The sequence below is a fragment of the Alexandromys fortis genome, unplaced genomic scaffold (assembly GCF_014885135.2).
Source record: "Alexandromys fortis isolate MF-2015 unplaced genomic scaffold, M_Fortis_MF-2015_v1.1 scaffold_0, whole genome shotgun sequence".
Classification (NCBI taxonomy): Eukaryota; Metazoa; Chordata; class Mammalia; order Rodentia; family Cricetidae; genus Alexandromys; species Alexandromys fortis.
This window is the reverse complement of record NW_026067949.1, coordinates 5,180,887-5,201,743: the sequence shown is the minus strand read 5'-3', so window position 1 is coordinate 5,201,743 and position 20,857 is coordinate 5,180,887. Positions and strand designations below refer to the sequence as shown.

The 20,857-nt window shown below is 40.7% G+C and overlaps 1 protein-coding gene across 10 annotated transcripts in view; it reads left to right on the top strand.

Moving 5' to 3' along the window:
• Ldb2 (LIM domain binding 2) overlaps positions 1 to 20,857 on the top strand; it is a 340,598-nt gene that overhangs the window by 257,203 nt on the left and 62,538 nt on the right. For all 10 annotated transcript variants that reach the window (XM_050150096.1, XM_050150094.1, XM_050150095.1 and 7 more), the window contains exon 3: positions 20,030 to 20,202. In XM_050150096.1, the coding sequence (XP_050006053.1) occupies positions 20,030 to 20,202 (173 nt within the window). The remainder of the gene's footprint in view (positions 1 to 20,029; positions 20,203 to 20,857) is intronic.

Here is a 20,857-nt window from a genome sequence, read left to right as displayed (position 1 = left end):
TGACTCTCACCACTGAATTACCTGTGGCCTATAATGAACTTGTGTTTCTTTCTGAGAACTTGTGTTCATTTCATGTGCCTCATTTAACCAATAGTAAATGAAAGTTTCCTAAGTAATAGACACTTCCATAATTTTTCATCTTATGCTTATCTCTTGGTATGTGTAGTCCAATTTTTGAATCCTCTGGTCTTAAGAACATCTCTGTATTAGTTATCCAAGTATGCCCTGACCCATTCAAGAAACTCAAGTAGCTCTCTCTGTCACCAGCAGTGCTTGTGTGGTTTCACTGATGGAGTTAAGAAGTTTCATTAGAAAATGAAACAGAAGGCTCATCAAATAGATTGTAATCAACTTGCCTAGTTTGATCATTTGTATTTACTTCAAAACATCTTTTCTTTAGTGTTAAAATTAGTCAATAATTATACTGGTTAGTTATTATTGTCAATTTGACAAAACCTAGAGCTATCTGGGGAGAAGTAACTTCAGCTGAGGAATTGCCAAGGTCAGATTGGCTTGTGGCCATGTAGGTGAGGGATGGTCCTGACTGATGATTGATGGTAAGTGGTGTAGGAGGTCCTTTTGTTTATGTGTTGCTTTCATTGGTTGAATAAAGAAACTGCCTTGGCCTTTTGATAGGGCAGAACTTAGGTAGGCGAAGTAGACAGAACTGAATGCTGGGAAGAAGAGCAGAGTAAGAGACACTATGGATCTCCTGCCTGAGACAAATGCTGGTTGGCATCTTGCTGGTAAGCCACAGTCATGTGGCGATACACAGATTATTAGAAATGGATTAAATTAAGATGTAAAAATTAACCAATAAGAAGTTAGAGCTAATGGGCCCAGGCAGTGTTTAAATGAATACAATTTCTGTGTGATTATTTCGGCTGTAAGATAGCTGGGTGGCAGGGACAACAAGCAGCATGCTCTTCCTGTTACAGGTAAGGTCCCATCCCATAGAAAGCTTTATGATAGCTCAGGCAGTTGTCCTGGAATGTATAAGAAAGCTGACTGAACATGAGCTAGGGAGCCATCCTGTAAAGTAGTGCTTTTCCATAGTTTCTGTTTCCTTTCTTGAGTTCCTGCCCTGACTTTCTCAATGGTGGAATGTAATCTGCAAGTATAAAAAGAATAAACCCTTTCCTCCTTCAAATACTTTCTGTTATAATATTTCCCTACAGTAGCAGAGATCAAACTAGAACAGTAATCTAGGACAATCCTGACTGTATTATCTTGGAAATTCTTCAAATTTACATAACTTATTTAGCTATATGACGGTGAAAGCTCAAGTCCTGTCTATGTTGCTGCTATTATCACTTGAGACAAGGAGGATTGCTATATTCTTCTTGATACATATTTCCTATATGCCTTAATTATTCTTCTATTGCTGTGAAGAGACACCATGACCAAGGCAGCTTATAAAAGAAAGCATTTAACCGGAGGCTTGGTTGTAGTTTCAGAGGGTGAGTCCATGATCATCATGGCAGGGAGCACCAGCAGCAGATAGGCAAGCATGGCACTGGAGCAGTAGCTGAGAGCTTACATGTTGAGAAAACAACCATGGGGCGGTGATAGCCAGCAACTAGAATGGCATAGGCTTTTATAAATTCAAAGGCCACCTCCATTGTTACACCTCCTTCAAGAAGGCCGTACCTTTAATTCTTCCCAAACAGTTCCCCCAACTAGAGCCACACAATTCAAACATCTCAGACTATGGGGGCCATTCTCATTAAAAAAAAAAAAAAAACTCTACACTGTGTTCTTGCAGGATTTATTTATCTAGGAAACCATCCCATCACAATGCCTGAGGATATGCCTTCTTTTTGACCCTGAGACCAAGACCAAGATCAAAGTTCTTATATTCAACAGACAGATGCTTCTCTCTCTTGGGTGTAGAACATTATGTATATACCCCATTCTGTCTTTAAAATATTCTCTTGATTAGTGTTATAATCACTCTGTGCACCATTCTAGACACACGGTAGGAATGTAAGAAGTGTTTGTAGAAAGGAAAACATTTACTTGTTCCCTCAGAATTACTTCATAGTAAACTGAGATTCCCAATAAATTTTGGGGGGATCTTTTTCAGTCTATAGGATCCAAACCAATTGAGAAATAAGACAATAAATATAAAAGATACCATGTATAATTATGTTATAGGCAGTTTCTAGAAGAGCATGCAAAGTCCTTTCCCAACACTGAATCTTGGACTAAGCAGCCAAACACACTGAGTCAGTATTGCAACCTGATTTCTGCTGCCTGGGAAGCCAGGCAGAGCACACATTCCATGCAAACCTTGTATACAAGGATAAAAAGCCAGGAAAGTACCATACCCTACACACCTATTTTCTCCTTAAAATGTTAAACCCTCTGATAAGATTCTGTCAGTCTTTCCCCCTCACTGTTTCTCCAGGTAAAGAGAATGAAGCCAGAGAGACAGGGAAGAACCCCACCGAGTTGGGAAACCCCATTTCCTGGCAATACCATGTTGCAATGGACACATGCTCCTTTTTATTCTCAGCTTGCCTTCTTTGTACTCATCTTAACTTACTAATGGTTCTCCTTTCTTGGTCTAAGTCTTATAATTCTTACTGGTTTGAACTCACCTCTTATTTGATTTTTCTTGCTTGCATCTTCAATGGAATAGGCCCCTTTCCCTGAATATTCTTCCATGGCTTTGTCTCCAAGCCCACACGATCTTCCAACTGTGAGGAAATCAGTGTGATAAATGAATGTATTAATTATTTGACCAGAGTGCCAGGCACATCTTTGAACATTTAAGATGCAGTGTCGATTGAGAAAGATATGGCCCTCTCCATCCCCAAAATTTTGGACAGCCAGGGTCCAGAGATGTGTAGTAAATAATTATTCTCCAACCCTGATAATTAAATGGTCAGTGTAACTATATATTTTACACATACAAGATATGCACAGTCTTGACCATAGATATTAAGTTATGCATTTAAAATCTATTCTGTGATATTTAAAGTACTGGTGATATGGTCTTCCTTTTTATGTGCTACCTTATTTTTTTAATTTTTCTTTAACACAAACTTCTCTGGTAAAAGTATAAAATCCCCCATGAAACCAAGAAAAAATATCAAAGATATGTATGAGCAATTTGAAAACCAAGAAGGCTCTCTGGGGGGTTATAAAGCTTATGCATGACAACTGATATTATCTGCCAGTGAGATACTGTTTGTATCTCAACAAGGTGAAATTGCACAAGTGATTACCCTGCTTATCTAAATTCATACACACTCACAATGGCCTGGTGACTCCAGGAATTAGCTCCTTGGATTGCTGCAAATTCCTCACCTCCAGCCGGTTCATCAACCAAAGACCCACTCTGATGACCCTTGGGTAAAGTGCAGAACTTATTAAGTGGAGTGTCGGCCATGTCTGGAAGAGACTTGGAGGAGTTTGGGGTGTTAGAAAGGAGATCTTTCAGAATTGCTCCCCCGCATCCTCTCCCTCTAACTCTTGCTTTGTAGAACAGAAATACTCATCCTCTCAATGTAGATGTTAATCATAGGAGGGTCTCACTTGGTGACTCGACTTCCCTTGCTCAGGCTGTGCACCTGTCACCTCGAGGAAGGTGGGCCCTGAGTTCTTTCTGACTGGGTGATGTCAGTCAGCGTGCTGCCTGCTCTTGGTAACAGAAGCAGCAGACGTTTTTATGATTATTTGTGCTGCTGAGATCCTATCCCTTCTTCCTGCACCCTATCAATATGGGAAGTTGGGGACATTAGCTCTAGGCTACAGATACTTATTCAGCACCCCAGACTGGGATCAACAGCGGTCTTGTCTCTGCTGAGCAGACTGGAACTTGCCAAGTACAACAAGGCATGTTCATTTGATAACCGTGTGTGCATGTCTACATATATCCACGTAGATAAACACACACATGTACACATATGTGCACCATATGTGACACACGTTAGTAAATACATACTGATGCACAGATATGCATTCATTGGATATGCTCTGACAGATAAGTACTGCGAAGGAAACTATGAATAAGGCAGATCAAGTGATCATCCTGATGAACCCACATACTTTAAAGTCCAGAAAGACCATTCTAACTAAACAGAGTGATGCTGACGAGCCCCTAAGCCTTGCATCCAAAGCACAAGGGATACTTACTTAAAATATCAGACTCCGGTCATATTCCCAGCCCTCCTCAACCAGATTCTAGTCAGTATGAGATCTGTGTGTCTTTATCTCAGTGTCTCCCCTGATGTAATCTAAGTTGGAGAACCACAGCAGGAAATGCAGGGTGTTGACAGAGGCCTACAAGCAGTAGACCTTGCCAATCTGGTCTGTGTGAAGAAGAAAGTAGCGTGGAGGAGGTAGTTCCCGGGTTGGTAGTCAAAAGAAGCCATTGTCCAGAGAAATAAAGAGCGTCCAGAAAGACTATCCAGTAGAGGAAGTATCCAGTAGAGAGACTGTGAGAAGAATTTCTCAAAGCCTATGACCTGTGGTCACTAAGGGTTTCAGCAAACAGAGAACAATGTTTCTTTAGTTTCTAAGGGTTTTTACTTAATAACAGAGGCTTTGCTGTGACTGGCATTCTCACTAGCCACATACATTGCTTATACTTCCTTTCCCATGACATTATAGGGACCTGAATCGGCGTTTGTGTACAGTGCAGGATCCAACTTCGGCTCCAGAAGTTTCCATTGATAATTCTCAGGGCTATTGAATAGCCGTCACCCGATGCTTTGCTCTGGGTCCTCTGTGGCTTTCTTCAGAGGGATGGCTGAAAGCGTAGTTCCTTTACAAAACTAAGGCATGTCCTAGGAGAGCGGAACATCGCCACCTACACACTGGTGGTTCATTTCTTCACAGGGTGTAACTGCTGCTTAATTTTATGTTTGTTCAGGATCCAGCTTACTGGGTCAATTAAAGTTAGGGGGAGATGTCGGCTTGATTTAGTAAAATTGGATTCTTTGTCTGCCTTGGGTTTATCTCCTTGGGCTGGCCTGTCATTTGAATTTTATGTCTTTGTCCTTATTTCTTCTGACCATTTTTTTCCTAGTGAGTTTTTTTTTCCAGTTTCTGCTCACCCTATCTGCTTGCAAGGAAGGTGTTTGTTTCTGTAAAGTGCCTGTCCTGTCCGATCTCCATCATCTTTATGGTCTTGCATCCTGTCACAGTGCTCAAGTCTGGCTGTGGTTTGTTATGTTTTGACAGGAGTTTGTTATAAAGCTGAGGATCACGCCTGGCTTTGCCTTTCAAACTTTCCCCTTTATGGTAGCCATAAACCTATGCTGCTAAAATGTTCCCTCTGGAGAGAATGAAAATTTGATAACAAAAGCCTTGGAATAAAAGAAACGGGGGTTGGTGGGATGGAGGAGAATCTTGAAGAACTATTATTAAAGCAGCAAGGTGTGTCCCAGCCATCATTCAAATGCAGATGTTGCAAAGAAGACTGAAAATTTCCCAATACAAATGAGCTTATATATACTATCATATCATCTGCAAATACTGAAAGCTTAACTTCTTCCTTTCCAATACGAATCCCCTTGATCCCCTTATGTTGTCTTATTGCTATTGCTAGAACTTCAAGCACTATATTGAAGAGATATGGAGAGAGTGGACATCCTTATCTTGTTCCTGATTTCAGTGGGATGGCTTTGAGTTTTTCTCCGTTTAATTTAATGTTAGCTGTAGGCTTGCTGTAAATAGCTTTTATTATATTTAGGTTTGACCCTTGTATCCCTAGTCTCTCCAAGACCTTTGTCATAAAGGGGTGTTGAATTTTGTCGAAAGCTTTTTCAGCATCTAATGAAATGATCATATGGTTTTTTTTCTTTCAGTCTACTTATATGTTGGATTACATTGATAGATTTGCATATGTTGAACCAGCCCTGCATCAACTCAAGAACAATGGCAATGGGTTTTTGATCCTACTGCACTTATTGGCTTTGTGGGAGCCTAGGCAGTTTGGTTGCTCACCTTACTAGACCTGGATGGAGGTGGGTGGTCCTTGGACTTCCCACAGGGCAGGGAACCCTAATTGCTCTTTGGGCTGATGAGGGAGGGGGACTTGATTGGGGGGGGAATGGGAGGTGGTGGTGGGGAAGAGACAGAAATCTTTAATAAATGAATAAAAAAAAAAAGAAAGCAGGTGAGTTCAACATTTTGACATTGTGACATGATGTTGTTATCTACAAAGAATTGTGCAATAAAATATAGAAACAAAAAACAAACAATACAAATAAGCTGCAGAGTGGACCTCCATTGTCTTGTTTACTTGTCTTTAATCTTTGGGATCTTGGATGAGTTGAGAGACAAGTGAACAAAGTTAGTTCTGGGGTTGCCTGGAAGACAGAAATCAAGACATGTGCTGGGCGGTGGTGGCACACACCTTTAATCCTAGCACTTGGGAGGCAGAGGCAGGTGAATCCCTATGAGTTCAAGGCCAGTCTAGTCTACAAGAGCTAGTTCCAGTCCATCTAGGACTGTTACACAGGAAAACCCTGTCTCAAACCCTCCCCCCAAAAAAGAAGGAAATCAGGACATGTATGTATGTGGCTCTTAGAAAGTCTTACAGATGCAAGTTCAGCTAAGAAATGTGCTTAAAATCATATTGTTCTTTATCAACATGTGGAAGAAGAATGCAGATTGGGTTTATATGATTCTTGTTTGTTATGACATTTATTTCAAGCTGTGTTTCTTTCTTCAGCAAGTGTATATTGAGTTTGTGCCCTATAGAAAGAAGGTCCAGTATTCTAACTGGTCCTATTTGTCTGTCTAGCACCACTATGTCCTGGGATTGTGATTTTGACCAAATATTGACCATAGCTGACTTACCAGGGACCATACCCTTAAAATCAACTCACTGTCTTCAGTAGCTATCAATTGCCAGTAGCTCCTCAGCTAGGGATAGGTTTGCATGACCCTTAAATGGGTAAGAAGCCCGGCTCGCTGGCGTGGAGCCGGGCCGCGTGGAATGCGAATGCCTAGTGGTCCATGCTGAGATCTCATCTGATGTGAGCTTGCAAAGGCCTTTTATATGCTGCCACAACAGGATGAGTTCATATGTTCAACTACCCCATTGTGTCCAGAAAAACACCATTTTGTTGTAGCCATCCACGACCACAAAAGGATATACAGAAATCAGCATCCAAGCTCTCAGACATCCACAGGTAATCTTGAAATGCAACTGCCGCAGATAAGTAGAGCCCCTACACACTTAGTGTCCCTGTGATGCGGATGCTATTCCCATCTTCATTTAGTAAGAAAAAGCATGGGCTGCAGCGACTCCAGAATCACACAGCCACTATAAGGTGAAGCTGGGACTGCCGTGAAGGCAGAGTAGGTGCTGGCTAACATTGCTTCACTCCAGGTCTATGCGAGGGGGAGGTCAGGTCTGGTGAATCCTGGAGCAGATAATTCCAGGAGTCTCCCTGCACCTTGATAGTAATCAAAAGTGTTAGCAAAGAAAGAGGGAAGCCAAAGAGAGCGAAGCTCTGTCTATCCTGGTTTAGCCTCCCTGTTCTCAGTTCCTGATATCTGCTCTGCGTCTGGTACCCCCTTTTTTATCTCTTCATCAGAAAGTCCTCTGTCTTTCCAAGGGCAATAGAGTGAAATCCCAGAGTCTGATTTTATTTTATGAATTGAGCCACAGCACCATCACTGAATGGGAGTGGGGGCTTTCAGCACTGGATCAAACAGTCGTGGGAATGTGGGGTAGATGTGCTATTTGGCCCACGAGCAATATTAGTGGGTGTGCCCAACTCCAGCCACTTGTTTCTGAGTTTTTGCCCACTGGATACCAAGTGGTACCTCTTCTTCCCTGCATCCTTGGGCTTCACTGAGAACTCCACAAAATGTCAGCCTCAGCAGCTGGTGCCTGTGCAGTTTTGTCAGATGGGTGGATACAGTCAGCCGTTATGTCCCGCTGCCAGGAAGCCTATGCAACATTTAATTCTGTCAGAATTGCATTCTTTTCCTTGTCGACACCATCTAAGGGTCAGAAGCACAGGCCCCAGCGGACCACTGTGGAATGTGAACCTGACCTTCTTTTACTGTTTCTTATTTCCAAGGACTTTAGTTTCCTTGTAAAATGTCTCTGGAATGCTGACTTGGACTTTTAGCTAAGCAGTGTGCTTTCCATATGGAATTTAGATGTCTGGGAATTGTATACATCAATGTGAGACAAGCCCTACCTACTTAAGAAATCTTAGATAGGAGACATAGTTTCTTTTTGCAAAATTCAATGTCAGCTTTAGTCTTTCAAAATGGTTAGTCTTTAAATCATGATTTTACTTTCTTTTGTTTTGTATTTGAGCAATGAAATGAGTATTCCAAAGAAGAGCCCTTAGAACTCTGGTTTTGGTGCTGGAATGATGGCCCAGCAGCTAAAAGAGCTTTCTGCTCTCACAGGAGGGCCAGAGTTCAAGTCCCAGCACTCATGTCTGACAGTTCACAACCATTTCAGGAGATCTGATGCCTTCTTCTGGTCTCTGCACATACCTACATGCCTGTGCACATACGCACACACACATACACATAAATACAGAAATTAAAGTAAAATATTTCTGAAAAAGAAAATAAAAACACATTCTTGTTGTTCTCTTCTCACTGTCCTAGTTTCCCAGCCCTGAACTGAAAGTGGCCCGACCTCTGCCTGGGAAACCCATGTGCACACATAGCAGGTTTGAAGACTGGCAGACTACCTAAACAGACGGGCCAAATTCACCTTCATTCATTTTCCAAATATCTCTTAAGGAGCTGTTTACACCACCAATGTGCTGTGATACATAAATGTTTCAGGAATGTTCTCAGTGAGCTACATTTGAAAGACAATAAAATTAACAATTACAGCTCCGCCAAGTGTCCCAAAGTCTATGTCTGGAGAAGGAAGGGATGTAAGAATATCGGTGTGTATTGGACACACCAGCCCCTGAACCACCACTTTATGCAAGTGTGGTGTTAGTCCATGTAACTGTTCGATGCATTGGACATTGTTGTCCTACTGGGCAGATGAAGAAACTGGAGTTGAAAGAGCGGAGATCCTCCATCCGAGGTCACAGGATATCTGGGGGGTACAGCCAGTGTACACATGGAGACCCATCAATGCAGAGCATGTATACGTTTACAGTTGCTCTCCGAGCACAAAGGAGACCTTGGAAAATAAGAAGGAAAAAGGGCACTGCTCCTCCAAAGAGTGCAGTATTGCAGTGGGCTTTAATGGAAGAGAAAGGTTTCCAGGGACACCAAATATGCCAGCAATGCTGAGGAAGGGGTGAAGCTGTGATGGAGCTGAGGAAGGGGTGAAGCCACGATGGAGCTGAGGAAGGGGTGAAGTTGCCATGGAGCTAAGGAAGGGAGGAAGTTGTGATGAAGCTGAGGAAGGGGTGAAGTTGCCGTGGAGCTGAGGAAGGGCACAGGGCTCTGACTAGCTCAGTTTGGAATCAGACAAGCTCCTCCTGTGACTTCAGACCCTGCTGACAAGAGTTAAAAGAAGAGTCTGTCTTAGTGATGCTGAGCACCTCTAAAGGACTGTCAGATATGATATCCAGCCCTCCACAGGGCGGTGTTCTACCTGCCTGCCTTCTGGAAAAGCCCGTTGCTAAAGTCCATTGCTTCCTGGCCCAGATAAAATTGAAAATCACAAATACACATCTTTTCTGTCAGTCAGATGAAATTTGCTGATATTAAAATCTGAAATGGATTGACTTGGGTCATCTCTGTCAGGCTGGGCTGAGTTTGGAACAGTGTGGTAAAGAATACTGAAATGATTTCATGAGAATTCCTGAAGTTTGGGAACATTGGGAAAAAAGGAAAGGTTTTTGTTCGTTTGTTTTTACTTCTCATGTCTGTAGCATTGGTTTCTCTTCAGCAAGGTCAGCGGGTTGGAGTGAAATGTTGGAGACCATGGGAAGTGGTCAGTGAAGATGCTTCATCCATAGTAGCAACCCAGCAAGCTGATGCCCATGACTGCCAAATATCATCACGGATACACGATCAGTGTCATGGAGATAGACACGCCCCGTGACCTACATGGCAAAGTTTGAAAATCTGACAGTAGTAGGTGGGGATAAACTAGTAGCAACACTTCAAAGGATAACTGTTGATTTCTAGTAAAATAAAAATGTTTCCTTTCTTGTTGTCGACATTGTTGAAAAAAATGGAAAGCATTCTCTATGTTCTTCAATAAGAAAGACAGCCTTACTGGGGTGGTACTTAAAAATCTATGATATGGTTTAGGAGGTAAAAGCACTTTTTGTGAATGTCAGGCAACCTGAGTTCCATCTCAAGAACCCAAATAGAAAGCCAGATGTGATAGTGTTCATGAGTAATTTTAGCACTCCAAGGAAGAGATGGGATGTGGAGGCAGGAAAATTGCCCGGACGCTTACACGTCAAGCACAGAATATCATGTTGAGAATTAAAGCTGCCCACCACATACATATACACATACATTTGTCTAGACATCATGTGTCTGTACGGATAATTAAAATATCTAGAAGGCTATGTGACATATGAATGTCAAGTGATCTGAGACCAAGTGAAGGTACTGGTGGATATTGGTACTGCAAGTATTGGTGGATACAGAGTGGCCAGGGCTCTTGATAACTTACTAGTGACTGTGTTATGATTAGATGTTTAAGCAAATAGGCCTTCCTATTCCAGTAGAGCAAAACCCCAGCAAAGTCATTTTTTTTATTCCAAAGTCAAAATTCATTTTAGTCCGGTGTAACAGCTCCCCTTGCATCACTTCTGAGCCCCCGGGGGCATATGCCAAGGCTCTTCCATTTCAAACAGAGGGGAAGACCTCCTGCAGGGTTTCCAGCATCAAGTTGTCATGGATGGAGAAGGTATCACTTACACACAGCGTAATTACTGCCCATGTCTAAAGAAAGATTTCCTATCTGGATGTTTATTCTGCTGAAATATTGAAAACAACAGTAATGACATTTGAGCTCTGTTGCAAAGCAATCCCTAACATAAAGTAAGGTCTGGCTTCATGTCCACAGAAGAGTCATGTCTCATGAGCCCCTAGAGAGTGCCTAATGTGCTTTTTTTTTTTTGAACATAAGTTATTACATGACCGAAAAGTAACAATTTGGTTGAGAAGCAGGGTTCTTCTCTGTCGTCCAAAAGGCCTTGGGTTCATAAGAAGGGAGAAAGCATACAGGATCTCATCCCCAGCAAAAGAACTATAAGTACTGGGAGTGGGAGAAATGATCTTCCCCAGGGAAGAGCGCACCAACTGGTTATTTAATACTGAGGGCTCGACCCTGAGATCATGTACACAAAAGTAACATTATATAGACTGAGCAGGTTATATTTAGAAATTGTGTGTGTGTCTGTGTGTGTGTGTGTTACAAAAAGTAAAAGAGTCCATAGATCTTAAAGAGATCAAAGGGGTGCATGGGAGAGTTTGGAGGGAGAAATGGAAAGGAGAGAAATTATGTAATTATAATTTCAGAAAATACAAACTATTGTTGAAAATTATATAGTTATACCAAAATCTAGAAATTCTCCACATGCTAAGCACTTACTTGGTTTTGCTTTTCTGGGCCTCAGGTTGCTGGTCTTTAAAATAAGGGTGTCAAATATAATCATGGATAACCTAATTGCATTTATTAAGTAATTGTTAGTATTTTTTGTTATATTTTTCCACATATGTTGAGTGCCATTCATAATCACTAATCAGAAGCTAATCAGTGCTACTCTGAGAGGAGATCATTCATACTCAACCCAGAGAAAAACATTCAACGTTTCGATATGGAACCAGCTAGAGGTATATTTTAATACTACAGAAATCTTAGAAAATGTTTCTGGCCACCACCGGAAATAATTATATCTCTTTTCTAGTCTTGTCACTGTAATTTAGTTTCCAGTAGGGTGACTCATGTAGAATTCTACTTTCACTAATATAGGCTGTATGATGAATCAATTTACATTTTAATTTGTGTGACAATTTTTCAACTATGGATGTGTACACATATGAACAAGGAATAAAATTTATACTAAGCATATTAATGTTCAATACGTGAAAATATATTAACAATTTTCTAGAAGAAACTTGAGTAGTATTGAAAAGATGTCAAGATTCAAGAGCAAAATATAAGTACAGGACTAGGGAAAATTTTCCTTCCACAACTAGCTTGAGCATCTCAAGACAACATGTAGAACTCTAATCTTAGAGTCAATCAGTAAATATAGCAAGTGGCCCGGAGAATGCCCACTCCCTCAACATCTCAGCTTCTTCATGAAGCTTCTCTGAGAATTGCTGCTGTAAGACAGGAAAGACTCCAACCCTTTGGAGAGGAGAAACTGTAGACAGAAGTTTCTGTTTCGTCCTGTCCCGCTGCCATTCAGTCCCAAATAAACACACAGAGACTTACATGTAAACTCTTTGGTCTATTGTTCAGGCTTATTACTAACTACCTCTTACAACTTAAATTAACCCATAATTCTTGTCTAAACATAGCCACGTGGCTTGGTACCTATCCTCAGTAAAATATTCTCATCCTGCTTCCTCTGCATCTGGTTTGCAACTGTGTCTCTATCTTTCCTCTTCCCAGAATTCTCTTAGTCTGGTTGTGCCACCTATACTTCCTGCCTGACTACTTGCCAATCAGCATTTATTACACCATATGAGTGACAAATCTTTACAATGTACAAGAGGATTTACATTTGTTAAATGGCATTGTGATTTTTAACCATATTTCTAATTAAAATATATTTAATTGAATACTTATATATTAATAGAGTTTTGGGCTAGAAAATTAATTCAAAACAGTATAAAACTATATTAATAGAAGAATTTAAATATATAATTTGACTAGAAATGTGGTTAAAAATACACATCACCATTCAACATATATAAAATATCTAAGAAACAAAGGTTTTCCTACACATAACACTGTGTAGAGATCTATAGAAATCTTTTAAGACAAAAGAGTTAAATTAATGGACATATATTTCATAATCCTGTGTGGGAAGATTTACAAAATACCAATGGTTTCTTTCTAAATTTAATTGAACCAATGTCCCTCTTATTTCTTTGAATTTAAAAAAAACTTAAGGTTCATTTTTTAAATATGCAGTTATAAAAACTATGGCATTACCAAGTAAAGAATGCAGAAATAAATCCACAAGATATGAAGCACGACATAAAGTTGCAATACCTAAGAGTCAGCCCTGTGATCAGGAGTGAGTGAGCTCTGCACAGCAGAGGAACTCATACCAGATGAAGCCAGGACATTCATCTTCTTGTCTTTAATTAATGGATACAGTGGCAGGAAAAAAAATAACCTAATCATTTTTCTCAGCAGATAAAAAAATGTATATGGAATTTGGGGACCAAGTTGGCCAGTGGATATGATATGCAGGAAGAACCGGGTCAGTTCATCATAGGTTGTCACTGGCCACAACCTTCTTGAGACATGTTGTGGAACAAAAGGCAAACCCCTCGCTTTAGCCTTTCCCTGACTCTGTCCCTGACTTCACCTATCAGCTGGGTCTCTTGGATAGTGCACCTGCCACGTTGACTTTTTTGGTGACATCATAATCCATCAAGCACATCTGATCCACATTCGTGCCTGTCGGAGGTTTCTTGTTAGTGCTGAGCCCTAGCCCTGGCCCTCTCAGATCGCAGATCTTCATGTGACCTTTCTCAATCAAAACTCAGCTCCACCTGCTCACACCCAAGCTGCAGGCCTCCCAGTCTACACTACTTGCTACCACCCTAAACCATCTGCCTGGATACTAGGAGAACAGTGTCTTACCCATAGCAGGTATTTAATAAGCGTAGATGAAATGAATGAATCTGAAAAAGCAAGAGACATCATTAGAGAGAAGATATTTAAATCAAATTGCGTTGGTAGAGAAAATAAATCAAGCCATCTTAGAATGAAAACTATGGCAGCCTGCAGCCACGCAGCGGGGTTAGCTTGACTTGTTTCCCCCTCTCTCAAGAACGAGAGAATCTGGCCAGAACCACACGACCTCAGTCAAAGTCTTGTATTTTATTTCCATTGTTTTGACTGTTTCTAATGGTTATTTTCGCCATGTGAAGTCATCAGTTTTGTTTTTATCACTCCTAGAAGCACTTTCATTTACACATTAGCATAATACATTCATGGATTTATGAATACAAATGAGTCTAAAATTTAATGAATCTACACTTATTACCTAACGTTACCACTGTACTGCAGGAGAATTTCCAAGTGAATTTATGAAATACAGCAGCTGTAGCTGAGCTGTCCAAATGACCAGGACTCAGAGACCCAATTTACTCATTAACAGGTCTAGAAAAATTGTAAATAGCATGAGATAATCACTGGCTTTAATATAATTAATGTTGCCTGTCAGGAAACACTGATGTGTAGCTGTGCAGTTGTCTCTTAATGTTGGGAACTCATTGGCTAACTAACCTCGAAGTGTTAAGTCACCCTGGTACGCTGTTAGCTCCAAATCTTCCTCTCGGTCCCCATTTTCGTCAGATTTCAATCTCTTTAAGGACTGGGGATTGAATTGCCTTTGAAACACAGAAATTGACAGCATCCAAATTAGTAACTAATGGACCCCCCACAAATCAAGAGATCTTACATAGTTTCTCAGTGCACTCAAGGAATTCCAGAGCAAGTAACATGTGGACTTTTAGAATTGTGGTTTGAAGAAGGAACCTAGCAAAACCGAGTCACACCTAGCCGACTTAGATGAGTTGAGGAATTCAAGATAATGAGTATTCTCAACATTCACTTTTCTAAAAGTATTTCCACATCCTATTTTATTGCAACCTTAGAATGATTTTTTTAAAAAATTTTAATATTTTACTTTGATCACCAGTCTGAATATTTCCCCATATGGTCACTTCTGTGTATGATTTTCTCGTGTGAACTACCTATAAACAACACTGGAAGTTGAGAAAAGTTTTCATAGTCAATAGCAGAGATGGAATGCTCTATAGGGTGAGGTTTCTGCTTTGGAAAGAATGCCTTAACAGGTTTTGTTTTCTCACTGAGTTCCCCACTAGTACTATTGTTTGGGGAGGGCGTGTGCCTCTGTGGGCTCAGGAAGGCCAAAGGGCAATCTTGGGCATTAATCATTAGGACTACAAGTTACCTTGTGTTCTGAGAGTGGCTCTGGGGAGTCACCAGTGTAGGCTGGCTGCCCAGCCAGCCCCCAAGGAAGCCTCCTGTCTCTGCTTCCCAATGCACCCCAGGACTTTTAATGTGGGCTCTAGGGATCATATTCAGATCCTCAATGCTTGTACTTCAGGTATTTACTAATTGGATTATTTCCCTAGCCTATACAATTTGAATTCTCAATGTATCTGCTGATAGCTCCAAGTAAGACTGACAGACTAGAAAGTGGGTTCGGCTTCCACACATCTAGCACCTTCCTCACGGATGACTTCCGGTGGTTGAGTTTAAGTAGTAACAAGAGGGAAACACAGTAGACACTGTACACGGCACTTGAGTCCAGGTCTTCACATCTAAAACAGCGCTGAATAAACCTTAGCTATTCCCAGACTAAATATATTTACCTACAAAGTTGAGTATTTGAACTCTCTTTGCAAACAATCCAATCCATTAATAATTTAATATGTGATTTCCTTTTCTCTTTCATGAACATACACATAAATAATATATAGTATTTTTCAATTACCTAGCATAACGGAAAATCTTCCTGTGTTCCTGACTCTCAACCCACTGGTGCTTCCTAATTTGAGGGACTTTGTGTTAGGAAAGCAGAATCCTTTTTATTATCTGCTATAATCTTAATCTCACTCAAAACTTCAGGCCTTCCCATGGGAATACTGTGTAGATTTATGCCTATCAATATTTAAATGATTTTAACTCCCGAAATTAAAATACAGGTAGAAAGGGTAAGTTCAGTATCTGCATGTGAACCTAAGTAGGAACTGGTGTGGCTGATGAGTTAGCAGATCAGTGAATCTCTGAAATATTCCTAGATCTTCAGAGTAGCTCGGTACATTGTTCTGTATGGTTGCATGGCTTTATACAACAGTAGAATGTGCTAACCTCAGTGCTTCCATGGTATAAACTTGTGCACTGGACTCGGGATTCGGAAGACATTGGTGAACAGTTCAGAATCACAGATTCAAGTTTAATCGTTATGAACTATCACACTGCACACTTAGATAATGGTTGATTCTCCTGATAGAAGTGAATCTGAGAGATAGGTGAAGGTCTGCATTCATGCTTCCACCACCACCACGGAGTTCTACACCTGCTCCAAGCTCAGAGAAATTTCACAAAGCAAATGAATGGCTGTACAGTGAGTTGGTGGCGAATACGTGGATTTTGCTCTGGTGCACTGTCCCATTCGTTGCATGCTTTATCAATTTATTTATTCATTTATTGAAGAAAGACCATCACTCTGTAGCCCAGCCTGGCCCCAGACTTACGACACATCTCCTTCCTCACTTTTCCAAATGTTGGGATTATAAATGTGAACCACCACACATAACTCTACACAGAATTTATATACTGCAGTTTGTGTGCATGCCCTCATGCGTGTGTGTGTGTGTGTGTGTGTGTGTGTGTGTGTGTGTGTTCCTGTCATTGGCTTCTTTATAGAATATATGTTCTTTTCACAATCCTCTTTATGGTAAACAGAATAATGTCCCTCCAAAGATACCTATATCCTAATTTATTATACCGGTGAAAGTTCCTTCATATGGCCAAAACATCCTTCCTGGTTTGATTAGTATGCGGGTCCAGTGTAATGGATAGGGACCAAACAGGAAACATGGAAGCCAGGAAAACAGAAAAGAAAAAGAAGCCCTATAGGGACTCCACCTGCTGCTGCTGGGTTTACAGATGAGAAAAGAATTATAAACAAAGAACGTAGGCAGCCTGTAAATGCTGAAAAGAACAAAACAAGAAAACAGCTTCCCCAGAGCCTCCTGAAGGGAAGCCACAGCTGCTGGTGCTGTTTCATTAGTTGAGTGAGACCTGTGTTTGCCCGTTTTCCTGTAAGAGGATAATATGTTTGTGAGGTTTTAAGCCACTGTGTTTGCGGTGATTTGTTACAGCAGCAGTGGGAAACTAATACAGTCACTGACATCCCTCTTAATCCCCTGCAGCTTTGCACAGCGTGTGTGCAGATACTCTGTTAGCTCTTGTCACTGGTCCTCTCTGTCCTTTCCCTCCATCCGTGTTTGCTACTGTTTCCATGTTGGAAGAGGCTGCATTGACCAAGCTTCTCTGTTTGCAAAGGAGTGAAGCTTAACATAACTACCTTGAGACAAAAAGGAAAAATAGGGGAGAAGGAAGAAGAACAAAAAGAAGGGAGAGGGCCAGGAGGGCACACGGTCCATAAATTGACTTCCAGCCTAGATGAGGACTCAAATCAGCCCACCGATGATATGCTGCCTTGCTTTCTCTTGGTGTGCAGGCTTCTATATGCTTAGGATTTACACATTTTTAGTGGGAATACTGCCTGTTTATTTCAGGAAACGATTCTGGAATGAAATTATTTCTTTTCATTCATCATTCTGCAGAGAAAGAGCTCGTTGGGAGTGTTTCGTTTCTACTCTCTATGACATCATCTGAAAATAGTTCTGAGATGGTCTCCCTCCTGGAACCTAATGTTGGGTGGCAGATAGAGGACTCTCTTCTTTGGGTGACCTCTCCACACTTGCTGGCTGGGCTTCTCACGATAGGCTATTAGAATAGCTGGGCACGGTCCCCAAGCAGTACGGTTGAACTTTCTAGTTCTTCCTGAGGAGTTACCTAAACTGACACTTGGTAGCTGTGCCACATTCTATTACCCAAAGCAGATCACAGGGACCAGAGTCACCAAATGAGAAAAGACAAAGTATAACAGGCATAGGCAGCATTGCCATAGCTCAGCAGGGCCACCTGAGAGGCGGCACCCCCAGTGGATAAAGGAACTCTATGCATAGTTCCTAACCACACTTGGGAAACATAATAGGGCAGTCTCACAAAGAAAGTGGGCGTGATAACACATGCCAATCTCCAGGGCTTTTCCTAAGATATTAGAAACCTTTCAATGCACAGAGTCATGTTTTATTCTAAATATGTTCCCTGTATGGCTTGGGCATTGTCTCGGATTGAGAAAGTCATTAAAAATTTAAGGGTAAAGTTAAGGGAACGTAAACTTCTTCCCATTCGTTTTTTTTTCTTAGACTGGGACTAAAACTATGTTAATATATAGCGAAGTGTGCGAACGAGCAATTAAACTCTATGTGATTTATAGAGAATAAACTACAATACGATGAATCCAGTGGCAATTATTTGCCATAACCTTTTTTAATGTGACAATTCCTTGGATGTTATAGTGAAATATTTCACCCTTCAACTTCACTTTTATGGTGTGTATTTATTCTTAATAGTACAGATTCCAAATTGTCAAAATACTTGAGCTGATTTATGGTAATTAGCTTTAAGTTAGAACATTTGAAGTGCATTCAATTAATTTTATCTGTCTGGTGAAGTACAATAAGGTCCTCGGCTCTGGAAAGTTTTCTTTGTAATATTAGCTATGCATTCGCTGGGAGATGTGCTGGGCTCATATTACCCTCATTTGAATTTGATATTCAGAGAAGGAAATTGCAATATTTGGGATTAGTGAGTATTTAGGAAATGTATGTCTAAGGATTATTTGGGATAGCATCGCCGAGATCCTGAACCGCTCGCTTATTGCACACTTGTTGATTGATCTTACCTATTGCAAATAGGAAGCAATAACAATGGCATAAATTATCCAAAGGTTTGTTGTATGAATGTGACTTCTTTAAGGATCATGTAACAGAACAGTTGGGCAAGAGATTCTCTTTAAACTTATTTTCCCCAAGTCCGTGTACAAAAGAGCTATAGACCCACATGGAGTGGATTAACAGTGATGCTTTTAAAATGAAATTAAATATTCTAAATTTCAGAAAATGATGTGTGATCTGTCCTAGCTAAAGCTTTTATTGATAGTTTATCCGAAATATTATTTTTGTCTTTGGGAGGTATTATATAGTGAATATGAGAGATTTATTTAAACAAAAAACAAACTTTGGATTACTTGGGAGTGATCTTTAGGACTTTGCCTTTAAAATCTGCACAGAAGCAAAATTCCTGATATTATGAGTTGGGATTTCCTCTGTAAGAGGATTTCAAATCGCTACTAAGGTGATGGCTAGTCCTGTGCTGGGAAGCCTCATAGATCAGAAAAACCCAGCTACTAGAAATGCTCAAACTCAATGAAATAGAGGAGACCAATTTAGAGCGAGCAGAGGTACCAGGTTCTCTGGAACTGGGCCCTTTAGTGTAGTAATTATTTTATCTAGCACAAAAGCGAAGAGAAAAAGCAGAATCCACATGGTTATGATGCCTGAATGGAATGAGGTTACTTATCAGAGATCCTCTCAGCTTGACACACCACTGGGAAAGGCGGGTTTATTGATGTTTGCATATGTGGGGTTCAAGACTACTTACAAATCCTGTGACTTCATACCAATGTTTTTCTTGTCACCTTTTTGGGTCTTAATTAATTATTTTCTGTTTTTTTTTTCCCTAAAAACCCGAAGAGGAAAGACTAATATATTTCACAAACTAAAAGGCAGCGTGGTATTAAAATTTATACTCCTGCTACTTATAAAAACAAAAACACATAGTTGGGTAATTAAGTTGTAAACAGCACATTGGACAAGCCAAACAGGTTGTCTGGCATTTGTTTTTCATAAAATATGTTTACTCAGAAACGTATATGAGGCTCCAAGTATAAGTGCACTGTTCCCATTATTTTCAAACTATTAACTCTTATTTTTTTTTTTTTTTTTTTTTTTTTTTTTGGTTTCAGTAGACAAAAACCTCAGCGAGATGTTGGTCCCATTTTTCCCAAATAGTTAGGGATTATAGTTTATTCCTTACAACCCAGATGGGTCATGGCTGTTTAGAAAGAGAAACGGCTCCTGGAATGTTTCCGAAGATGCCTGGCTCCAGCCGGCTACTGAGTGGGTGTGGGTTCCTAGCATTGGTTGACTCTGCATGTTCATGGCTTGCTCCTCTCTGTTTCTCTTGCAGCTATCGGCAGGACACTCATCCCCCGTTATTTTAGCACCGTGTTCGAAGGAGGGGTGACTGACCTGTATTACATCCTCAAACACTCAAAGGAGTCTTACCACAACTCATCCATCACGGTAGACTGCGACCAGTGTGCCATGGTCACACAACACGGGAAGCCCATGTTCACCAAGGTATGGCCAGGCTCAGGTACAGAGAGACCTAAGAGGAAAGGAGTTCAGCTGCTCCTTCAGTTTAACTGCTGACAGAGGCTTTCTTTTCTATGCAAATAAACCTTTGGTAACTGAAAGAATTCACGCAGTATTTGCGCTTGGTTATTTTGAAAGTGTTAAGAAATTTTAAATATGAACAAACAAAGGGGACATTTCACTAGTTACACCTGAACTATTATCTGGCAGTTATCTGCAAACCAAAGGGGCAAACAGGGCTAGGATGCTTCCTCAGGGCTTCAGAGATTCTAGAATTGCAAAGTGTGTCAGCCAAGCAACTCAGCCATGAGCACAGCAGAGATAGAAGCTAGTTATAAAACTAAGAGGCAAAGAAGCGAGGGGCGGGCAGACAACACAGGATTTGAGGCCAAGTTCACAGTGTATGAAGGCTATGAAATGTAAAAGAGAAGGGGCAGGGACTCAGCATCATCTTCTATATATTTTCCACCTGTAATTTCTGCCACGGCTAGAATACCAGCATGTGGACTATCCCCCTCACTGAGGACTACTGGGTAGTATTAACACATGATCCGTATATATCCCCTTCCAAGTGGGAGAGACAGTAATGGCCAGTGAGTCACAGAATCTAGTAAACAGAAGTTAATTATTTATTTTTGAT